Source organism: Alosa pseudoharengus, unplaced genomic scaffold (genome assembly GCF_046254945.1).
Source record: "Alosa pseudoharengus isolate Yale_2024_CS ecotype anadromous, Long Island Sound unplaced genomic scaffold, YU_APseudo_1.1 YU_APseudo_1.1_scf_21, whole genome shotgun sequence".
Lineage (NCBI taxonomy): Eukaryota > Metazoa > Chordata > Actinopteri > Clupeiformes > Clupeidae > Alosa > Alosa pseudoharengus.
This window is the reverse complement of record NW_027468674.1, coordinates 29,165,792-29,190,238: the sequence shown is the minus strand read 5'-3', so window position 1 is coordinate 29,190,238 and position 24,447 is coordinate 29,165,792. Positions and strand designations below refer to the sequence as shown.

Sequence of the window (24,447 nt, the reverse complement as noted above, 5' to 3'; positions counted from 1 at the left end):
CTTAAAATTCCCGAGGTCAGGTATAGATGTCTACTAACTAATGTTACCTAGGCTAGACATTCTCTGCCTAGGCTATCCTATCCTCTGCTAGCTAACGTTACTGTAGCTATCGCTAAGTAGGTCAAACTTGCACCCTGCAAGCTAACACTAATAGCTGCTACTGATACAGTAGGGTGAGTGAAAGACTAAAATAGAAGAATACTATTTAAAAAGAAAAACCCGGAACTGTAAGCTATCTTAATGGCCTCTGGTTGAAATTAACCTGTAATGTTAGGTTAGCTAACGTTAACTTAAGCAGCTAACAGACTTTTGTGTCCAATAATGTTACTACTGCTGGTTAGCTGCTAATTAACGTGTCAGGGAACTGTGATACTCATAATTTATTCTCGTTTTCCATTTCGTATGTTTTCTTGATATCTTATGTTTTAAGTTTATGTTTATATGTACATTAACGTTTCCTGCCTTAATATAATTAAATTATCTTGTAAATGATCAAACAACAATAAGTTGATGGTAGCTGGCTTGCCTTGTTTTGCTGTGCTTACATTCACTGTATGCCTGCAGAGAAAAAAAACAACAGTATTTTGCACTTTAGTCAATATATTGTGGTTAGCAATACAATCTGGTTATCTAACCCTTGAAGATGATTATTGCAAAGGGTTCACATTAAATGTCTTACATTGTACATGGTGATGGGAATGATTATGATATAGCCCAAGTTATCCCCTCTAGAAATGATCAGAAATGTCATGGCTATTTCTCCAACAGGGAACAAGTCCCAGGACAGCGGGATTGCTGAGATGGAAGAGCTTCCGGTGCCTCAGCATATCAAAATCAGCAACATCACATGCGACTCTTTCAAGATCTGCTGGGACATGGACGCCCGGGCCAAAGAGAGAATCACACACTACTTCATCGATCTGAACAAGAAAGAGAACAAGAACTCCAACAAGTTTAAACACAAGGTGAACATCCAGCAAACCACTGTGCCACTACCTCATAGACCTGAAAATCTTTCTGTGCCATACTTTGGTATCCCTGCAGATTCAGCAGTTATTAAGAGATCCTTAGCATCCTCGTAACTCATCTCTAATTACGTCTGATGAGTCTAACGTACTGCCACATATCCTAGTTCATGCTCTTCATAGTTCACTTCAGCACATCATCCACTGAACCCATGTCTGTCCATCATCCCCCATCCATTACCATTACCATGGTCTCTTAAAACGTGTCACATCCTGTGACCTCAGAAAGGACTGCATAGTGCGTAACTCCCCGAAGCTACTACTCTGTCTAATATACTAATCTGTCATACAAAATGCTTCGATAGTGCTATTTATGTAGGTCTGTGGTTAACGATTGGCTTTAGGGATGATGGGGGTTAAATGTCATGGCCAGGGGCTTAAGGTCAAAGGGAAGCTGCCTGAGATAATACTACTGCCTACACATACTGGTAGTCCTCCCCCTCCTATCGATCTAGTAATAATGCCCTGACCAGCAGCGATGGCCAACAAGCAAGCTAGTATGCGGTCAGAACTGTTTTGCAAAGGCATTCAAGTAGATGGGTGGTTTTCTGGAGCTAAAGTTTTGTAAGCAGTTAGATACTGTAGGCCTAGGGCACAGGACCAACCTCTGTGAGGACCTATATATGTCTAGGGGTGTTTATAATATGTTTGATTCTGTTTAAAATGTGGCTTTTTATTAGAAGGTGAATATGTAGCCATGCTTAATAACATTTTCTTTCACTAAAGCTTGGAGTTTTGTGGTGTGTTCCTACCAAGAACAAAAAACTGCATGATAGTGCACATTTTGGGTTATATACCCTAAAAAAGAATTTAAAGATGGTGTCAGAGCTAGTTGCCTGATAAAAGCATACCTCAAAAATAGCAGTGTTCCTTTCAATATAATTATTTCATAACATTAGGCTTTTGAAGCTGTTTTATCATTTAATTTAGAACACATGAAGTCATCAAAGCTCAAGCATCTTGTGCAGTATGTCCAGTCTTGTTGTCTATGCACAGTGCTGTCCTTTTTCAATAGAATGCCCTCACTGCCATCTCTTTGTTTAAACTAATGCACGCTGCTTGTCAGTGCATTCATTATGAAATTGTCCCCCATCTATGTTCTACACACTGTTCTATCATCCCTTTATACCAGTGCCTGCCTGTGATGCTGTTTAGTTTGATTGCATGTGTATTGCATGAGCTAACCTCTAACATAAAAAAGGTCCTCACATGTTCTGGTCTCTCTCTGTGCCGGACATTTTCCTTTAAAACCACCCTTCCTTCACCCTCTTTTGATTTGACCCCCCTCCAAACCCCGCCTCCCTGTTGGCATGGCCCCATTCAGTGGGACACCCCCCAGCCCCCCTCTGCCAAGTTCCTGGCCAACCCTGACCTGTCCTCTCCGAAGGAGGTCCCCATCAACCCTTTCCTGTCTTTGCAGGACGTTCCCACTAAACTGGTGGCCAAGGCGGTGCCGCTGCCCATGACGGTGCGTGGCCACTGGTTCCTCAGCCCGCGGACAGAGTACACTGTGGCTGTGCAAACCGCGTCCAAGCAGAGCGATGGCGACTACGCCGTGTCCGAGTGGAGCGAGATCATCGAGTTCTGCACGGCCGGTGAGTTTGAGGACCCGGTCACACACGGCACGCACACAAACACACACACACACACGCACACACACACACACACACACACACCAACACACATAGAATGCATTCTCTATGTACACAGAAACATACAGACTCTCACACACATACACACAACTCAACACGCGTGCAAGGGCACGCACACACACACACACACACACACACACACACACACACACACACACACACAATTACATGCATACACATGTAGACACACACAGAGTCTAAGTTACAGTCATATGAATGCCTTCACTTGCCCACATATACAAAGACACAAATTCTCACAGTCGTTTCCTCTGTCACCCATGAAACCCACACACATACTGGCACACACACAGATGCCATAACTCACACACAAACTAACATGCACTTACTTATACACACATCACTCTTATGCACAACCTCTTAGTGCTCTGCTTTGATTATACCCTATAATTGGCATCAGTCCAGGTGGTTAGGTTTGTCCACGCTAGTCAAAAGTCCTACCCATCAATGCCTTTGTGATGGATACGGCACAGCACAGTAATTGTAGCCAATGCACAAACAAACAAGTCATAAATCACTTAAAGTTGCATTGCATGACATTTATTTCAAAATCCCTTTAAGCCCTGATGCCTGAGAGTTATGTATTAGGATTTTGGTGTGGAGATTGCGTCTGTGGCATGGTTTCAATTTAAATGTATGAAAGCCAACCTAACATTAGCCACATTCCGTCTTTATTGTACTTATGACATGTCTATTTGTGGAAAATTACATGAATATTTTATCATGCCAAATGAAGCTGAGTGCTGCCTTGCATTTAAATGTGAAAGCTTAGGCTATTTGCAATTATGTAAAATTATGTGGGTTTTTTTTCTAGACTACTCGTCAGTGCATCTCACGCAACTGTTGGAAAAGGCGGAGGCCATCGCTGGCAGGATGCTGAGATTTTCTGTCTTTTACCGCAACCAGCACAAAGAGTACTTCGACCACGTGAGGTACGTACCCCCTCTGAACCGCCTCGCTTGTTTCACACTCACTGGAGCTCTCTGAAGAGTGCGGCCGTGTCAGATGTGTTGATGTCGGGAAATCATTCCAGCCACCCTAGCATACAAAACAATTATTGTCATGGTTGGCTCTGTTTTGGAAACAAAGGTTGGGCCAAGAGAGAGAGAGAGAGAGAATATTATGCTTTGAATAATTGAAAGTATTCCTGTAGCATACCTTCTGAAGTTATGTCTTCATCATCTCTTATACATCTCTTATTCACAACCCCTGAGCACCTCACTCAGAGTGCCTTAGAAGGAAATCATGATCGGGAGTCTATGCTCCTGTCAGCCTTTGAAGACACTGCAGTGGCATGGACTTAATCAAGCACCGGTAGCATTAAGGCTGCCATTGCAGTTGTCATGGATTAGTCAAACTAGTTTAAAAGTCACAGAGCCACACAGGCTTTGCTTGAGTGTCTGCAGACTCATGAAAGGAATGTTAATGCTGATGGAAATTAAGGAGGCGCGAAGGAGAGTTTCCCTGGCTCCTGAGGGGAAGTTCCATGTGTCAGTGGACTGCTATTTTGGTCACTACCTTAAACAAATGTAGCAGTTGGGTGGCAGGGACAGGGACAATAGCTATAGTTTTACCACCCCTATCATTAGTCTGTGTGCTATTCATTACTGAGGAGCAGAGACTAAATATTTGTATCCACATTGTTGTGGGAACCCTACCAGATTCCACACAAGTAACAGCTATATTTCCAAGCTATTCAACAATCTAATTCTATCTATCAGTCATTACACTTAAATGGCATTAAAATCTAAAATATTCAGATTCAAAACCATAAATTACCCTTAATTACATGTTACGTGAAACCTAGTTACCACTGTATTTAATAATAAAGAAATCATATCCAGATGGATATCTTTCTGTGTATTTTGAGGATCCTATTTTCAGTGAGTGAAGCTGGTGTACTCATAACTAGGGGTGTGAATCACAGAGTAAGATACAATACAATACTGTCACGATACCTCTCCCACAACAATGGTAGTGATACCAATTCTGCGACACTGGGGCAATGGAGTCTCTGACGATACAATATTTCACAAGCACCTGGTGATACTGCGAATTGTGCCATGACAAGAGAACAGACACTTACTTACAGATATTTACTGTCATTGCAAGATTGAGTTTAATTGTACTGAATTTTATAGATGTCCTGTACTGTACTGTTGACCAACATCAAGGGACTGGGATAGTTATGCCGGGGCCAGGCCCCCCGTAGACCTCAACTCAGTGAACCTGACCCTACTCAGAATGCCCTCAGGGCCGTATTCACAACATATCCCACACTTATTAAAACGTCAGGGGATATTAGATATTGTCCATCTGGAATCTGCAGAGTCAAATTAAACATATGCTGTGACTAGACCAGTGCAGTACAATCCCCTATATGAGATATTAGCACCAGTGTGACGCTGCAGAGGCTATTTTTAGGGGAGGATGATGAGTTTTCTGATGACGTCCAGCAAACCCTCTCTGTGTCTGTTTTTTGTCAGAGTCAAGTTTGCGATAAAACAAGGCTGAAAGCAGCAGGGACAGTTGTCTGTGTCATTGGCAGGGGAGAGTGATGAAGAGCTATTCTTGGGGTTGCACATCTTATCGCCACTGTTGCCAAATTGAGAAGGGCAGTTATTGGAGCGTCCATGTGAGCTGGGCAAAGCTTCCTGATTTAGTAATGCACTCTACACTCAGTTAATTAGAGGAGGAGATTAGAGGTAGCCAGTCGGCATGGAATCTCAGTCTCCAAAATAGCTGAATGTTAATTGTGTAGCCTGCTGGCTGGTTTAATTTGAATTGTAATAATCAAGCTTGTTGTAGCAAACACTGAATCTTCTTATGCAAACACTGCAATCCCTCTCTCATCAAAATAATTGGAATATTAGTATGATGACATAGAGCCTATGATGCATTAGTATACTGTGTGTACAGTGTATAGTGTAGTGTGCAGTATCCTTGATGCAAAATCCATCAGTGCATCCTCAGGCATTATGCATCATGGTCATAAAGTATTTACACAAATGAAGTAATTATGATATACATTCTGTGATGAAAGGAAGAGCTATATTTATGTATCTATATTTACTTGCACTGTGTGCAGCGTGGGGGAATAGGAAATAATTGATCACAGACATGTCCAATGAGATTACACTAAGCAGCCATCTAGTGACAGCAGGAACAGGAACCAGTGAAATCACTGGAGGAAAAGGGCAGGAAGTGGGTAATGAGGAGAGTTGTAGGCGTAGATATGAATACATATAGATATGAATACAAATAGATGAATACATATAGGCATGAATACGTATTCATATCTACGGTTGTGGGGGTTAAGGCCGACAGTTGTGATTCACTGCTTCGTGCTCACCTGTGCCTCTTAACGATAGTGACGGCAGAGTTAACAAGCTCTCATCATTAAGCGCTTTCTGAATGGAAGTTAATGGCAGCCATTCATGGCCCCACGACTCCTCTGTATGGACACTTATAAAGTGAAATGGGTTTGATGGGGCCAAGGGAAACCACATAGGAATTCAATGAAAGTCATTTCACTATCACCTGAAGTCTGTTAAGTCTGGCTAGAGGCGTGACTGCTATAGATAGATGATGGTGTGCTTAAATGAAGAAGGTGATGGTGTGGCTGTGAGAGACTTTCTTTTAAAAACTGGCTTGAGCTAGGGTTAGCGCTTTCTTCTTTCCACATTAATTTCAGATCAGTGCGGCGATCGCATCTGATTACCAGAGGCGCCTTCCCCTGCGTTTTATACGCTGCAGCTATTTATAGAGCCCCATGCAGCTCAGCTCAGCTATCTCACAGGTTCACCCATCAGTGTTCATTCCCTTCTTTTGTAGATGCTAATGCTTTGCAGTAGTGCATGCATCTAATGTTTATCTTCTACGCTCTACCCCCCCTTGTTCCTGTTCTAGTGTTTACTCAGGGGTGTTCACATGTCAAGCTCTGTTCCCAGCGCTAACAGAAGTTGAGTTGTTAAGGGATCAGAGAGAAAGAGTCTCAACATGTTGATGCCCCAAGCTTGTCTTGAGCCCACTTAAGTCATCCGTTATTTCTGAGCTAGTTGATGATGAGTGGTTGTTCAAAACGTCGATATTCTAACTCTTTTGTTTAGTTGTACGCAAGCGCTGACAAGGGGTTAGTTCTGTGTACAGCAGAGTTGGTCATCTTTGCATTTTTTATTTGATTTTAATGGTAAAGTCATCACATCACTAGTGCTTATACTTAAGAACCAATATTTGAGATACAGCGTCAATAATATATGGGCCCCCAAGGTTTTATAACCATAGAACACATCACTAATGAAAATCTAAATCTGAATGGATTGCAGTGTACCATAAGCTGCTTTGGATAGAAGCATCTTCTAGATGAAGCTACAGTATGTGTCTAAGCAAATCTCGCCTAGGGTTAGGGTACTTTGAATAACTGTGCATAGGAGTTGGTCACATGATGAGCTGTAGCTGATGACTGAAAGGTTTCATAGACTGTTTGTTGGGAAGAGTAAAGTATTGGATACAGCATAGCTGGTTTTCTCTTGCCTTGTGCTGCTCTTGACAAGACCTTGATATATCATTAGTTGAACCATAGCAGCAGTTCTGATTCTGAATAATATTTGCATGTAATGAATAAAATGACTTTAATTTCTCCCTGAGAGTCACCGTCACAGGAGGATATCTGAAAAGTCAAGGCTGCAATAGATGCATGTGTGCTAACTATTTGCCCACAATATGAATATGAAATGTTTCTGATGCACAAGACCAATCTGGTCCTCTGGTGCAAAGTATAACGTGAAGAAGTTTCTCTCTACTTAATATCCAGAACATTGGCCCCCATCATGTCACAGAACTGTAAGAACTTCACCAAGGTCAGGGTCTGATCCGTTCAACCTTAGATTACAAGTTCAAAAGCATCATCCAACTTCAAATGTAGACAATGTATGCAAAATGTATTGTGTAACCCCTTGTGAATATTGGGTAGATTTGTATGATATTTGAAGAAGGATAGACATATCTTTGACCTCAAGAGATCATGAAGCATTAGGCTATAAGTTTACTGCAAATACAGTAAGAATGATCACAAGGTGGAAAATGGCTTTGCAAACCTGGAAGTCTCCTATTGATGTATTAGTGTTATTCAGCGTGTTAATTAGGCAATTTATCATATCACTGAGTAATCTTTTTACAAGTAACTTGCCTGGAGAGAAAAATAAGCCATGCAAAGTGTATTCATAAATCTCTACCACCGAGAAAAGGAAGCTACTGTAGGGAATTCAAGGGCATATTAAAAACTTAGTAGAAATGTTAGAGCTGTGCCACAGTATGATATTGATTGTTTCTATACTATTCCTTTCCTTACTGGCCTCTGAGAATCTCTTGGTTGGTTTGTGGAGAATGGTGCAAGCACACGAGCTAAGGAAATGAACAGAGCGCCTGTTCTGATAGAAATCTCACAGTACAGTCAGAAAGACCCCATTATTATGTGTCAGCCATCTGGATTACCTAATTATCACAGAGCGCAAGGAAAGTGGAACTAATGAGCAAGATCGGCTTGTTTCGTTGCACAGATTCTGCAAAAGCATCTCATCACTGTGAGTTCTTTAATCACAGTCTGTGTTTGTTCTGATGGTAGACACATCTTTTGGATGTCAGATCTGCTTTTATTGTCCTCAGGAAATGGCATCCCCCTGTATGGTGTGACAATAAAAGCAGACTTGACTTGCAGATTTGACTTGACTGGGATTCAGCAACTCACAATGATGAGATGTTTTTGCAGAATCAACCCCATGTTATGTAAGGGATAACGGCCAGGGTGGGGCAAAGAACTCCCCGACGCGCAGGAGAGCCCGAGTATAGAATGGACAGTTAGCTTTGTAGGTAAAAAGCTTGTTTACAGTTGATTCCATTGTTGCAAACCGCAACCGTCATCCTAAAGTACTATCGTTGTTATAGTTACCATTCATAAGCATTGATATGGAACGGCAATTAAACTTTTTTTTTACCAGATCTACTTCATAGGTGTCCCGTTATTCAGAATTAAAAGCCACCCCGCCAGCCAATCAGAAAAGAGTTTTTCTTTTCTCCGGGTGATAAAGTCACATACAACAAAGAATACACAAAATGCTAATGTGATCATTTGATTATTTTTTTTTTTTAAATTTTGACCAGCTTGGCGATTCATGTTGCTGTTGCATGAAAGTGTGTTTAGGGCAGAAATGCTAATTCTCTTCATACACAGCTTTATGAAAGTGTGTTTAGGGCAGAAATGCTAATTCTATTCATACACAGCTTCATGAAAACTATGGTGTGATGTCTCCTGTCTCCTGTCACAGAGAGGCCCAGGACAACCGGATGCTTCCAGCCGTGAAGGACAACAGCGGTAGCCACGGATCGCCCATCAGCGGCAAGCTGCACGGCATCTTCTTCAGCTGCAACACCGAGTTCAACACGGGCAAGCCGGCGCAGGACTCGCCGTACGGCCGCTACCGCTTCGAGGTGTCCGCCGAGGAGCTCTTCAACCCCAAGACCAATCTCTACTTCGGGGACTTCTACTGCATGTACACGGCGTACCACTACGTCATCCTCGTCATCGCGCCGGAGGGCTCCGACGGCGACGACTTCTGCAAGCAGCGGCTGCCGGCGCTCGACCTCGCCGACAACCGCTTCCTGACGTGCACCGAGGGCGAGGACGGACGGCTGGCCTTCCACCACGCGCAGGACGTCATCCTGGAGATCGTCTACACCGAGCCTGTGGACGTGGCGCAGGGCCATTTGGCTGAAATCAGCGGCCACCAGCTCATGAGCATGTCCACCGTCAACGCCAAGAAGGACCCCAGCTGCAAGACCTGCAACATCAGCGTGGGACGCTAAACCCTAACAAACACACACACACATACACACTCCCCAACTGAGACTCTGACGCACTCCAACTCTATCCTACCTATCTATCTCTCTCTTCTGTTACCTAACCTTGCACCCATTACTGTGGGCCTCAAAACACACACCCCTCCAAAATCCAAACACCCCAGTGACCCTACCGTCACCCTTTTGTGCCTCTTAACCCAGAGGAGGAGTTATATAGTTACTCTACATAACGCCACATAAAATAGTCCCCATTGTCTAGGTGTAGGTTACTATCTATGCTGATCATTGAAGTGGGTTGCCGAAAAAGCCCTCCGATTCCCTCAATATCAACCCACTTCTCTTCACACCAAAAAGCACTACAGTGTAGAAACATATCAGTCAGTGGCCCAGTTGGAGAAGCTGTTGCCAAGGAGGACCCTAGCAGCCAGTCATAGTCCAAATCAGCACGGGACACAGTCCCCGGCGGCCGCTGTACAGCGTCTGTTTTGCACCATGTCTCCAGATGTAATATGAATTAATTAACGTCAGACACTGATACATGAGTACCCATTGCTCCCTCTGTCCCCCTGACTTCCAGACCTCCCCTTCTTTGCCATAGTTTCCCTCCATGGTCTAACCGTTTAACAAAACACTCAAGAATGCTTTAACTGGCATGCATTCACAGCTCTTTACCAAATGCTATCGTTTCTTCTGACTGACCAGCTTGATTCTGTCTCCTCTGTCTGTTTCCCTCTCTTAAGGTGAGACAAGGTTAGTGTCTTTGGTCCTACAGTATTTTTCTATCTGCGTCAGCAGGTCGTTTATAAAGTCCCTGCCAATCGAAGAATGACTACTAATGTTGACCCTAAATCTCTAACTGGCCGTAACGCTTACAACTTGTGTAACTTTCAATACCCCTGTCCATCCACTCCCTGTTTGGAGCACTGGATTGTAAAGGTGTTGCCAAAGGTTAAAAACAACCATAGCAAACGGGGGGAAAAAATTGACATGAAGACAAAACACTGTTCAAACTGCTGTAGATGAGCAAAGGTATCCGATTCTACCAGGCATTTAAAACTTTTGTTAACATTTGTGCTGTCTAGTCATTAACAAAAGACTAATTGCTGGATAACGTGTTTAAAAAAGCATGATAGGTTTGTACCTGCAGCATGAAAATTAAATCTTGAGAAACGTTTTTTAACATGTGCACATCCACATTATTTGTCGTTCATCAGTTGTTTACATGTTATTTATTCTAACTGGCAGAAGCCATGCAGTGTACTGTGTTCTAAAACAAAAATAGACACGAGAAGAAGATAATAAATACAAAAATATTTATTTTTTAACTGTATAGAAAATAGAAGCAAACCAGAAGTGCACAATACCAAAACAAAAGAGCTTTCACATTGGAACGGAAAATAAATAAATGTGTATATATTAACAAATTCAGAAACAACGTGCACTAAAAGCTAACATTCAGCTTAGTTTTTCTGTTGTCACAGAGGATGTGTACACACAAATCCAGTCTGGGACGAAAATACCACACATACATATAAATACATATATATTTCCATATCTGATTGTAGCACAAGTCAACAGTTTTACGTTGGTTGGCATGCAAAAAAATACGAAAATGAGATTGTAACAGTTGGCAGCAGTGGAGCCTGTTGAAGAAAGGAATTGTAGGGTGTGGAATTTCAGAAGGAAAAAGTTACTTGAGCAGAATTGCACTTAACAGTGTTGGAGCAGCGATCACCATAGATACAACTCATATGGTAAGAGAATCAAAAGAATCCTTTCACACATAGGGATAGTACTTGCAGAGGAGGTTTTGTTTAATATGCAGTAAATTACGTTGTTTTTTGTTGCATTTATTGTTTGTGCATGTTCACAAACTTGACAGATAAGTACCAAATTTCTCTGTGTTTAGTATAGTGCTTTTCTATCACAGAGGGAGTTAACATTTCCATACATGCCTACTGTATTTTCCTGTCTCTCCTTTTATTGTTTTGCCATTGCAAGTTTGCAAGGTTAATGACAGCAGAACTTAGCACTTATACCGAGTCCTTGTCGCGTCTTAGCTGCATAGTATTCTGTAATTGGTCATTATCTCAATGAATATAAACTCAGTTTAACATCATATTACGAACTGAATTTCACAGTATATTCTATATCTCTTGTATGTATGCACTTAGCATCTTAGCACTGATAAAATCCCTCAATTTACCTACAACGCTAGCTTTCGTTTTTGCATAACATCAGTCATTCATTTATATGATATCTGAATATCTATGACAAAAATACTACAATTCTGTTCAGATCAGCAATGTCATTGCCATTGGTACTTCCCACCATGGCATATAGGTATTAGGAAAGAATACCTTGAATTGGTCAATAATTACAAAACTTCCTTATACAATCGCAAGTCCTGTGGAAAAATTGCATATGGTTTGGCTTTGGTTTAAAATCCAGATCTGAAGTAAAGTGCCATATTGTTCGAGATGGAGGTAACTTATTTTTTGTTTTATTTTTGTAAAAGAAACATTTTAATGTCTGACAGTTTCCACTGTGTCTGGGATAAATTTGGTCTTAGACCTTGATGAGATATTTAGTGTCACTTTAGAACATACGACATAGAACAGTTCTGTAAGTTGCATCTTTGTCTACGCCCTCAGAAGGCCTGTTCATCTCAAATAAAACCCCTAATTTCTGGTACTGTGTCAAGTTCACCAATAAAATAAAATATGTACAATAAAGTGCATTGAAGTGTCATAATGGCACAAACATGTCAAATACAAACAGAAGAACAAAAAAAATATTTTGGTCCAACCACTGAGTTCATTCAATTTGTACGTATAAAAAGAGAAAGAGAGAGAGGCGGGGGAAAAAGAGAGGAGAGAGAAATTCCCTCACACTGTCTTTGTGGTTTCCTGTTTGCTGAGCAGAACCTCCAGCAAGCGCAGCTTGGCTTTGAGGGTCTTGTACTCCTGGTACTCCTCAGCCAAAGGAATGCGGTCCTCTTTCTGCGGCGTCCTATTATAAAGACACATAAACAAACATACTTAAACGCATACAAGTACATGAAACTAATTTACAACTAACAAAACAGAGAGATCACAACCATAGGAAAGGAGATCAAAACTGTAAGAAAATGCGATGTAACCCCTGTGTTGCCTTACTACTGAGCTAGTTTTGTACATGTAATGAATAGTTGAGGAATGGAAAATAAAAAAAAAACTATTCTTATGTTGTTGTTTATCAATGCGTCTGCAGACATGTTGATGTATAGTCATTAGCGTTTATCTTTCTTCATGGCTTCCTCCTTTTTCCTGATCTGTTTCTTTTGTGTACCGCTGAGTAGCCATGCAATCAAGCAAAATAGACTTTTGTTTGTTTCTTAATTTGTTTTTCTTTTTGTTTTATGGTGGATCTTTGTCTTGACTGTTTGTTCCCTTTTCCTCGTGTTCATGTTTGTTTGTTTGTTTTGAAAAGCCAAAAGTTAACATATACTGCTCATTAAAAGATGTGTTTAAACCCAAACGCTGTGTGGTTGTCCATATATTTTGCCTATGAAGTCCATACCTTCCCATCTGTCGACTGAAATTGTCCTCAAACTCGCGAAGGGCCTTTCTTCGTCTCCTCTTCTCTACTCGAGTTTCACGCAGACACGCAAGAAGCTCCGACCTGCAACACACACACACACATACAAAGAAAAACATTAAACCATTGCCCACTGCCTGACATCCTAATGAAAACTATAAACTACACTGTTTTATTTGTGCAACAGTCTTAAATTGTAAAGTTAATCTGATTTACACAATGAACACAAATTAACAAGATCTCGAGGTTTGGGGTAGATAATGTGCACAATGCAGATCTAATTTTGACTGCACCAATATTCACGTGTCTAATATCTAACAAAAGATAAGCATTCTTGTTCAATTCTGGGGGTTAGGTCTCCTGATTGTACCTGGAGGCCTCGTGCAGGTTTGCCATGGTTACGGGCGGTCGGGGAGTATGCCGTACAGCTTTGACCTCGTCTATTGGAGAGACGAAAGCCGGGTCACTGTCCCCCTCTTCCTCCGTGCTCACGGGCCCCGCGGGTCTGCATGGCTCCGACGGCTCCTCCGTCACACAATCTTCATCAGACCCCTCCTCTTCCTCCTGCACATAGAACATAGCGCAAGCTGAGCCAACACCTGCCACACTCCCACAAGCTTTAGGTGTGGTTGTGTGTGTGTGTGTGTGTGTGTGTGTGTGTGTGTGTGTGTTTGTGTGGGTGTGTGTGTGTGTGTGTTTGTGTGGGTGTGTGTGTGTGTGTGTGTGTGTTTGTGTGGGTGTGTGTGTGTGTGTGTGGGTGGGTGTATGAGAAAAAAAAACTGCTGAAAATATGCTGGTGTGGTATGTAATGAAAGATGTCAAGTGAAGCCAGAACTAAGCTGTGTGTGTGTGTTTATGTATGACAAAAGAGGGTGAGACAGAAGTGTGGTGGTATTCATCTATATATCAACCCATTTTTTATGATTAACAAGCATGTTTAAACTCAAGTGCATGTCAGTAACTTTTTAAGTGTGTCTGGGTGTGAATACAGTGTGCATTTGCCTTCATGTAAATATGTGTGTGTAAGCTTCAATACCTTTATACTGTGAGTTTGTGCATATGTGCTTTTGAGGGTGTAGAATTCAATGTGAGCATGACCAACACAAGTATCCTGTCTCTGTTTACTGCCATGATGTGTCCGTGAAATATCTTCTCTGTGGAAACACTGGCTACCTGTTTGGTGATCTTTGGTATGAGATTAGCACTTGCTCAGTGGCAGAGCTGGCACTGGTGTAAAGCATGGCAGCGAGCAAGCGATTGGGCACTCACGATGGTGGTGATGGGCGAGGACGCACACAGGAGGCGCTTCACCATCTGGTAGCGGTCGTACAACGGCTTGACCAGGTTTTTCTCCTGCTTCGTGCCCTGTGAGCAGAGAGGAGAGATGGCACCATGTCACCAAAGCTCAATCCAAGGCATGCCATGGACAGAAATATCATGGATATATTTGAAAGCCATTTGAAGTATTGTTCAATACAGTGCAGTACAATTTTGCTTTCTTAAAGAGCTGTGGCCATTGAACACTGTGTCAAGGTGACCCAAAGGAAGAAACCTTGAGGGCGAAGAGGTCATGACCCCCTGTCAGTAGTAAAGTCTAGATTGGGCCTAATCCTGAGGTGGTGTGAAACCACCAGATCAGGCCGAGATTAATTCTCGACTCCAAACACCTCTAACCAATAGGTGCCGAGTATGAATTCCAAATTCAGGACCTGGGTGGCCTAGTAAACGGTGATATGGTGACTTACAGGGCGGCCGTGTAGGCTCTCAAAGTACAGCAGACACTTCTGCAGGGTCATCTTCTCCAGGGCCATCTGCCCGTGCGTCATCTCCTGCAGACAAGAGAAATATGCTTTTTGGATGGCGGTCGAACACCTCACGCGGAGGAGCGCACGAGCACACGATCAAGCGGCAGGTGCTGGCTACTGATAATAATCAGATACCGCACACCCCCACACACACATACACACACAGAGTACCATGGCAACGCGTCAGCGCAGAGGCGAACCAAACAGACGGTGGCCACAGATGGCCGCGCGGCGCGTGGTTGCTGGCTTACCAGCATGTTCTCCGGGAGGCCAAGGGCTTGGCGCTTCTCCTTGAGTCGCCTGAGCAGCGAGTCCACCGTCTCCTCCAGGGTTGGCCTCTGCTGCTGCTGCTGGTGGAGCTGCTGCTGAGTCTGCAGCTCCCCCTGGTGGTGATGAGTGGACCTGCCACTGCCGCCGCCATTGCTGTCCTCCCCCCTGCCGTTCTCCGGGTCCACCAGCTCCTCCACCGACTGCTTCAACCGCAGCTCTGAGGATGACGTCAACATCACAGTGTGACTGCACTGAACAATGAACTTGATATTCAGGTGATGTCTTTAATTAATTACTCCTGCCTTCTGCTGCATTCTTTGTTATCACTGCATGTCTGTGATTAAGTTTGGTTTAGCTAGGCCCTATATGTCTGTTAAATCAATGTTAGAGTATAAGGAACGTTTCATGTTCATGTTTCATGTAAAATTTGTTTAAATAAAATGCAATTTCATAGATTACATTTTATAATTCAGATCGATTCAGTTCAGAAATTCAGATTCTGGTCATGTCGCCAGGTTACTGACAGTGTGAGTTGACTTGTTCACATTTAAGGGTAGGCCTAAGGCTGTATAAAGTATAAGTATAAAGGGTTTTTACACAATTAATACCTCTGTTTCACTCAGCAGACATTTTTACAGTTAAATAGCATATGCTGGGTAAGATTATATCTTTTTGCACAAGGGCAGGCAGTTTGATGCCTATTTCCAATAACATTTTGTAATCAGTGTTGGGCAAGTTACTTCAAAAGCGTAATGCATTATTTATTACTTGTTACTGTCATCTCAAAGTAATTTGTTACATTACAATATTACTGTCTTTGAATTGTAAGGCTTTACACTACATTTACATTACTTTCACCAAAATAACAGGAAATATGGATTTGGTGTTCAATAGATCTTCATGTGTTCAATGCAGCTCATTACACGGCAGGAGGTGATGTGGTATGGCATAATGACTGAGCTAGGCTTAAGGCTAACAAAAGAACAATATAATGGTTGCAGTTGGCTCATGGGACAATGTAGGCCCCAAAGGTCACTCACAACTCAATATAGTAAAATATAGCCATAGTGAAATTGTATGTTGACTAAATGGTTCTCATCATTGCTGGTTGCCTTTCCTTCCACTTACAGTGGTGTAGACTTAATGCAAATAGTTTGAGAATAATGGCTACGATCTTTGTCTGTAAAAGCAACATTTTAGTTATTCTCACTGCTTGAAATGAGAAGTATAGCCTAACCATGTTAGATCTGTTGCATGAATGGCAGAGATAACTCAAATTCACTTTCTAGTCATCTAAACAAGGCAATCAAATTCCAGGACCAGCATAGATGACTTTTTTTTAATTCTTGGATAATCTTCTCTGGTGCCAATTGAGCATTTCTCAATTTTGGATTAAAAAGCAAAGTAACTTCAGTTACTGAGAATTGTACCGAGTAAAATATTACTGAAATTGTATTGGTAATGCCTTACATTACTGCATTACAGCAAAAAGCAATGCATTACTGTAATTACATTACTTTTTTAATGCATTACTCCCAACACTGTTTGTAATTACATTTCAACTATCCAATAGCAAGTTTGGCAGGTCACTGAATTAGAATTGTTGACTCAACAACAACAAAAACTGCCAAGCCTTCTAAAATGAAAGCCACATATTTTCAATAACTAAGTGGGCTATTTGAGTCTCTGGAAAAAACAAAGGTGTGGTGGAAACTATTTGAGCTGTCATTGTTCTGTGATAGTGCTCAGACACAGGAAGCTGTGCTCTTCTGTGGCCTGCTGGAGCCAACTCCTCCAGTGGTTCAGTGGAGCTCTAAATGAAGCTCACCTTTCAGCTGCTTGCGTGTCTTAGCCAGTTCACTCATCAGGCGGAAGATCTCTGGGTTGGCTGACTTGTCGTTATGTGAAGGCTATGGTCAAAGAGAGAGAGAGAGAGAGAGAGAGAGAGAGAGAGAGAGAGAGATAACAGAGAAACAGTGGCACAGGGGGAGACAAAGAAAGAGGGAAACAGGAGGATTCAGAAGGAGAGGAATAGAGAGACAGAGAGAGAGAGAGAGCAGACAGACACAATAGTAGAGTAGAGAGAAAGAGTGAGAGAAACGGAAAAGGAGAGAAAAATAATAATAAGGATCAGGAGTTGCGGTTTTCAACACCAAACTGCCAGAACGGAGATGAATGTCTTGGCCTGATTTAAGCCTGCATTTATAATCAGTATTTCAGGAAACATGCCAATGAATCTAACCCTGATTCCTATCAACTGAAGCCTGGGTGTTATCAAAAACGCCAAAGTATAGGTCTATGCTAAGCCACATTTATTTGTGGTTTACTGGGAATGGAACCTGTGGTGAACTAGTATGAACTGAGCGACTCAGAGACGAAATCATCTTTAAATTACCTTTTGGTTATGGAGTTATATTTTCTGAACTACTAACAAAACTGTCAATGTCTCTAAACCAAGTCTCTTTTCAGTTATTCTTGTCAGTATAAAATCGGGAATTCATTTGACAGGTCATCCTCCCTTCTCTCCCTCCCTCACTGTGTGCAGGGAGGGCCTTTGGAAGGACATTATAGTCTGCCTCGGCTGTTGAGTGACTGCAAGACATACTAATAAAGTGCATGCTATAAGGAAAAAAATGTGTGTGTTTGTGTGTGTGTGCATATATGTATGTGTGTGTGTGTGCGTGTGTGTGTGTGTGTGTGTGTGTGTGTGTGAGAGAGAGAGAGAGAGAGAGAGAGAGAGAAATGTCGAATCAACATCTACAGTATGTCATCCAGAGCTAGCATTTCATTTTAAGTGAACAGGCATGCTGAATTTGTTGTACAAATTTGTGTAATTTCTCCACTATCACTTGTAATCAGAATACATATTCTTTACAAGCAAGACATCAATAAAAACAAATTAATACAGACATTTTGTGGTAACATTATGCTTAACCAAGCTTGTGGATATCTATCTGTCCAGGAAATGGACAGGGAAATGAGGTCTTTGACGTCAGCGATCTCAGTCCATTTGTTAAAGAGCAGGGGACAGTCTAGACAGGCTGACATCAGCGCTTCCTAAATGCGAGATGGAACCTCATAATGAGCAGCTAAAACAAGGTCCTCTTGCTTCTCTCCGCTCTCTTGAAATATTATTAATTACTGCAGTGATGTGTTTTATAGACCTGACTCATAACTTATTGGTGCCAACAGGCCCATTCCGGTTCTAAGTGGTTGGCAAAGTTTCAGGGAAAGTTCTAGAACTGAAGAACGCTTTTACAGTATATCATATTTGTATAATACATAACTAAGACGACTGCATACAGTCTTGTTCATAACACTGCAACAGTTGTCCATGAGTATGTGGGGACTACATTATGGTCTCTGCATATTAGAGAAGGACTAAATGCAGTTATGTGTTTCAATGTAGTTTCTCTGGGATAGTTTCAGTCAGTTGATAGTAGCCTGGGTGAACCCAGATGAACCTGTTTGAATTTAAATTTTCTCGACAGGTCAGTCTGGATAGGATCCCATTGACATCCACTTCCGAACTTGCCATTTTACAACTTTCAGGGACGTAACCAGCAGTTAAATGAAACTTTAATTGGTGCATTAAACTCTAACCAAATCATTTCAGTGCAGCAAACACATCTTTATTGTAAACAAAAGTTTTAAATGCAGTTGTTCACTCAATTCCAAAGTCATAACCTGTTCCTGGGTTTTTGGTGATTTGGAAACGGGTGTCAATTCACCCAAATGTCATGGGCTCTTTTCCAGACTGACGTGCACAGCTAATTAAAATGTGCTAACAGGTTCTCTTGGGTTTACCCGAGCTAGCTGAGAGTGATGAATATAAAAACCATGGGCGTAGATTTAGGGTGGGACGCTCATGACTAGTCCTAACCAATATTTTAAGATGACAAAATTGTCCCCACCAATATTTTAGCGAACTCATTTGTGCTGCTGATCATTCCGACAGCCAGCACGACAGTACAAGAAACGTCGTCGTTTGATTGGCTGAAAAACCGATGGGGAGGGGGAAGGGTTATCTGACACGCATGCTGCACACACATTGCTTTATTCTTGCACTGGTAGTCAAGCGAGCGGTTGTGTCAACGACAACGGTAAGTTACCAGGGCTGTCTGTCAATACATAGGCCTACCCCATAAAAGGCCAGAGTGAAACATTTTGATATTTTCCCTTCAGCATACATACAAACCCATTTTTGTGGTGTGTAGATCAGCTATGCCACCCAAGAAGAAGAAAGGGGACATACGAAGCTTTTTCATAAAGCAGAGTGTAAGTAAGCAAAATAACTAGCCACACAAGTTAGCAGTGGTAGTGACCAGGCTTTCAAATTATGCAGATTCTATTATGTGGAAAAATAGTATTAACTGGTGATAGCATATGTTACCCAGGATATTGTTAAAGATAAACCTAGCTTCTGTAGCCTAATCTTTCAACCAAGAAGTCGCGCTATCACAATAGATGCTATTACCAAGTCACTGAATGTTAATTAGCCTACCTTAAGTTAGAATCTTGGAAGTCACAATAAACATTGGATCTGGACATTTTTCATTTCTATTCTGTTTATGTTATGTATTTCTGAGTATAGCCTATACAATGCAGAGAAATAAAAGGGAGACCCAAATTCGTTTGAAGGACTGTCATTGCATTGTTATGACACATGCTGTAAAAACGTGTTGGCAATGTGAATAAGTTAATACTGTTGGTTATTCAAATATAATGAATCATTATTTGATGAATAATATCCAAATAACACTATCATATACAATATGGTAGGAGGGTTAAACTCGCTAGCCAAAGGATAGGCTACAAAATGAATGAACCACTTTGTATGCAGGAAAGACAGCATCAAACCACTACAGATGGATGGCAGGTTGAGGAAACAGCATCAGGGCTTCAGGTTCTAATTATTAGCCTATGTCAAATTGTCAATTCAGTTGGAGTCAGCAGCATTGCTGTACAATATAATGAGATGGAGTAGATTCACTTCTGTATTGTGATATTCTGTATTGCCAACAGTCTAAAATAACAAAGGAAATCGCCATTAAGGCACTGGTATCTTACAGCAAAAGAATTCCAATTACAGTTAAGCAAATACAAATATAATTTAGAGTCGCATAAATTCATAGACATATTCAATCCCAAACTATGGTGCATTTCCGTACTCAGTAACATAAATAAAATACTATATAACTATATAACTATATATATATATATATATATATGACTATATAATCTGGGCAAATTTAAGATATGCTTAGCTGAGATCTGTTATCTGAGAAACAAAATTGGCATCTAGTGGTCAAACATTTATTTACGTTTAAACAATTGTTTTCGTCTGCACATATTTCTCTCCAGTCGGAGATGCTAGTTTAACTTTAGAGTACTATAAATAATGAAAGAGGCTATTGTCTATTGACAGTCTGACTCTTGTCAGTAAAAGTTAACTTTTCAGCCGGGGGGGGGGGGGGGGGGATTGGATGTCCCCACCAAAGCTGAGACCAAACCTACGCCCTTGATAAAAACTGAAGGGTGAGCATGGCTGTAAGGGAAGAAGCCAAGTTATGTGTTCTAAACAGTTCAGATAACCACAAGTCAGTGGGAGCTTAGAGTGTTTAGAGCAACTAAAGGCAAGTGAAGAAGCATTTTGCAGGAGTGAGAGTGAATTTATAATGGTATAAATCTTAGTGTCTGAAAGATCAAAGACTGTGTCTGAAAGATCAAAGACTGTGTCTGAAAGATCACAGTAGGGGAGGGAGGCAGTCCCCTTAACTGGCCTCTGTGGCATTAATCCTGCATTGATTAGAACACAAGAGACCCATGTTGCTACGGATGTCCTGCCCAATTACAGTGACCACACTATGTCACAAACACACACTGTGAATGTCAATGACTGCATAAAAAAAAGTCATTGGTGTAAGCACAGTATGTGGCGATACATATTGAGATGCTCAAGGTAAATAACCCATCATGAATGTAGGCAGGGATGCTGAGGAGACACATGACTACCTTGTAGTTCATCTCCTGCTCGAAGCGCTCCTCGAACCGGCGGATCTTCCTCTTGAGCGCCTGGATGTGTTTGGTGAGGAGGGGGATGGAGGGCAGGTCCTTCACTGGCTCCTCCGTCTCCGTCCTCGCGAAGCCCCTCGCCCTGAGAGAGATACGTGGCACCGTTAGGGCAAAGCTGCTCCAGCATATGGGCACACATATGGGCATGAGCAGGTGTCACTACACACTCTCGGTTAACACACAGACACACTCACACATAAAGTCGTGTTTGTTGTGTTGTTTATGTGGCACACATATCCATTCCGAGCAGTCATCATGGACACTCTTCAACACATAAACACTTAACACCCAAGAGAAATAAACAGAATTTCAATCACCTAACAAAAGCCTGCATACTTAGTTTATCTCTCTTTCACCATCACTCCTCTCTCTCTCTTTCTCCCTCTCTCTCTCTCTCAGACTGAGACACATATGCAGTCTCTCTCTCTGTCTGTCTTCCACACACACACTCACAACAAACACAGGACGTGCCCTTGCACCAGGACCCATACATCAGGCCTGTGGCATGAGGGTGATCATGATGATCACAGTAATTAGCCGAGAGTGCGGCTAAATGACACGCTTTCCCCTGCAGAGCTGCAATCTAGCTCAGTAAACTGCCACAGGAGCAGACACACTCATTTGCGTGTGTGTGTGTGTGTGTGTGTGTGTGTGTATGTGCCAAGATAAAGAGAAAATGATGCTTTACTGGTGAATGCACTGCAACAGTGTTGTTGTTCAAATGAGAGTGAGTGAGTGTGTGTGTGTGTGTGTGCGTGTGCGTGTGCGTGTGCGTGTGCGTGTGTGTGTGTGTGTGTGTGTTTGTGTGTGTGTGTTTGTGTGTGTGTGTGTGTGTGTGTGTGTGTGTGTGTGTGTGTGTGAATGCACTTACAGTATGACAGTGTTGATGTTAAAATGAGTGTGTGGATGTGTGTGGATGTGTGTGTGTGTGTGTGTGTGTACGTGTACGTGTGTGTGTGTGAATGCACTTACAGTATTACAGTGTTGATGTTAAAATGAGTGTTTGTGTGGATGTGTGTGTGTGTGTGTGTGTACGTATGTGTAAGACTAACATGATTAGATGCTGAGAGCAGGGTGGCGAGGGGGCCATCTCTGGGTCACTATTGAAGCGCTGACTCTGGCTGAGGCTGGGGCACCGTGGCGATGGGAGAGGGCTGTTGCCATCGGTGATGTGATGGAGCAGCCGACTGGGGCCGGGACTCTGCTGCTGGTCCGAAGAACCGCCCTCTGCCTGGGGGCCTCTGAACAGTGACTGGGGCTCTGGAAACACACACACACACACACACACACACACGCACACACACACACACACACAAACACATTAGGAAGGGGTACTGTACAATGCCTACTTACACAACATACAATACAGCATCTTAGGCAAATACATACACATTCACATATTGTATACAAATATAGCCTAGTCTACACATTCACATATTGTATACAAATATCTGGACAGAAAAACGTGCACTCACACACATGCCTACACTCTACATTATATAAATATGCACACAGACATATGACATACACCTAGTTAATCATATACACACATCCAATGTAAACAAGCTTGTATATGCATAAGATTACTTTGCAGAAACACTTGTCATTGTATTTTCTGTATTTTCAACTGTATGAAACATCAGTGCATGTCATAACCCACTTTTGTTTGTTAGCTTACACATTCAATAGCTATCCCCCCAGTAAAGAGACAGAGAGGACCACATAGCAAATGGCAATTCAAAAAAACACTAACTCGTGAGTCTCCACAACAATGACAAACTCCAAAAATTGAACACACAGTCACGTCTGCATACATAAAGCATGAGTCGTGCTGATTGCTAGCTTTGTCCGCTTCATAACATCAGGTCAACAGCGTCGTAACTGCCCAGGAGACCAGAATAGCTCTCTCATTCACCTTAATTAAAAATAGAGCCATGCGAATGACGGGGGCATGCACTGTAGCAGTGGTGAGATGGAAGGAGATCGAGTAGGAGTGGAGTCGTGCCTGAACATTCCTCACGAGCTCGGCTACCTGTTGCAGTGATCTGACCAGCGGTGCTGAGTGAACACTCTACATTTTCTTTTGTTATTGATTGATAGGTGAGTCCCATGAAGATCTTAAATCTTTTTTTCAAGGGAGCCCTGGACCCTACTCTGCCCTAATACATACATAATGCATTTAGCATTTAATTACAGCTTTGCCTTGTTAATGAATTCAAAAGCAGCAGGACTTTCAAGGACTGTTTTAAATTGTTGAATAAGGGCCTTTGCAAGATAACCTTAAGCTCAAGGTACTGCCTATATCAGTGTGTAACTACATCATAGTTTACATCTAGCTAAGAAACAAGCAGTTATTCTTATTTTCACTGACAAGGTTACAGAGATACTAGATACAGATCTAAAGATAAAATGCACTAAATATCAGCTATAATCTTATCAAAAAAGCTGACAGCAACTCAAACTTAGAGATTATTGTGGTGCAGGACTCATTGTTGCAATTGAATCCAGCATATAACACTACAAAAATACATCTAAGACAATGAATAAAAACATGTCATATGTTAGCAACCCAAACCATCCGTACTGTAGGGGACAGAAATGAGACAGTATTCCTTTAAGGGACTGTGCCTATCCCTGAAATGAGATGCAGGGCTTTGAGAATGGAAGTGAGATGTGAGTGTGTGTGTTTGTCATATGTTAGCACCCTCAACAGTCTGTGTGGTTTCTGGCTGAGATGTTTCACTCGCAGACGTGTGAGGAGGAGACTGGAGGGAGAGACATGCACAGAGTAACAGCAATGAACGAGTGAAGATCAAAAAAGAACCGAGGTGAGAGAGAATAGAGATAAGTCAAGAAACAGATGACATGGAGGACAGATGAGGACACATGAAGGAGGAACGAGGGAGGACAAAAGTATCTTTTCATTTCTGTCTATCTTAATATCTTCATCAACTTCTCTAGAGAAACTCAGAGGAACAAAGATAGTGGGAAGAGAAAGGGATGAGTGGAGAGTAACAGAGAGAAAGACTACGGAGGGAGAATGTTATTAGTGGAGGTGAGACAGGATATGACACGTACAGAACAGAGAGGTGCTGGTGAGGGGGTGTATCCACAACAGCAGATGACATTGCCACCTACACATGTGTCTGATAATATGACAGGATATAC

The 24,447-nt window shown here is 42.0% G+C and overlaps 2 protein-coding genes across 5 annotated transcripts in view; one reads left to right on the top strand and one right to left on the bottom strand.

Annotated features, from left to right (window-relative positions):
• phyhiplb (phytanoyl-CoA 2-hydroxylase interacting protein-like b) overlaps positions 1 to 10,087 on the top strand; it is a 28,216-nt gene extending 18,129 nt beyond the window's left edge. For all 4 annotated transcript variants that reach the window (XM_076298518.1, XM_076298521.1, XM_076298520.1 and 1 more), the window contains exons 2-5: positions 769 to 965; positions 2,446 to 2,620; positions 3,510 to 3,627; positions 9,019 to 10,087. In XM_076298518.1, coding sequence (XP_076154633.1) covers positions 769 to 965; positions 2,446 to 2,620; positions 3,510 to 3,627; positions 9,019 to 9,556 — 1,028 coding nt within the window. In that variant the 3' untranslated portion in view covers positions 9,557 to 10,087. The remainder of the gene's footprint in view (positions 1 to 768; positions 966 to 2,445; positions 2,621 to 3,509; positions 3,628 to 9,018) is intronic.
• Positions 10,088 to 12,438: 2,351 nt separating this feature from the next.
• fam13c (family with sequence similarity 13 member C) overlaps positions 12,439 to 24,447 on the bottom strand; it is a 13,514-nt gene continuing 1,505 nt past the window's right edge. Inside the window, exons 2-10 of the mRNA XM_076298813.1 lie at positions 22,332 to 22,539; positions 21,220 to 21,361; positions 17,033 to 17,114; positions 15,186 to 15,421; positions 14,875 to 14,958; positions 14,399 to 14,494; positions 13,500 to 13,693; positions 13,112 to 13,213; positions 12,439 to 12,562 (exon numbers count right to left, since the gene is read on the bottom strand). Of these exons, the coding sequence (XP_076154928.1) occupies positions 12,439 to 12,562; positions 13,112 to 13,213; positions 13,500 to 13,693; positions 14,399 to 14,494; positions 14,875 to 14,958; positions 15,186 to 15,421; positions 17,033 to 17,114; positions 21,220 to 21,361; positions 22,332 to 22,539 (1,268 nt within the window). The remainder of the gene's footprint in view (positions 12,563 to 13,111; positions 13,214 to 13,499; positions 13,694 to 14,398; positions 14,495 to 14,874; positions 14,959 to 15,185; positions 15,422 to 17,032; positions 17,115 to 21,219; positions 21,362 to 22,331; positions 22,540 to 24,447) is intronic.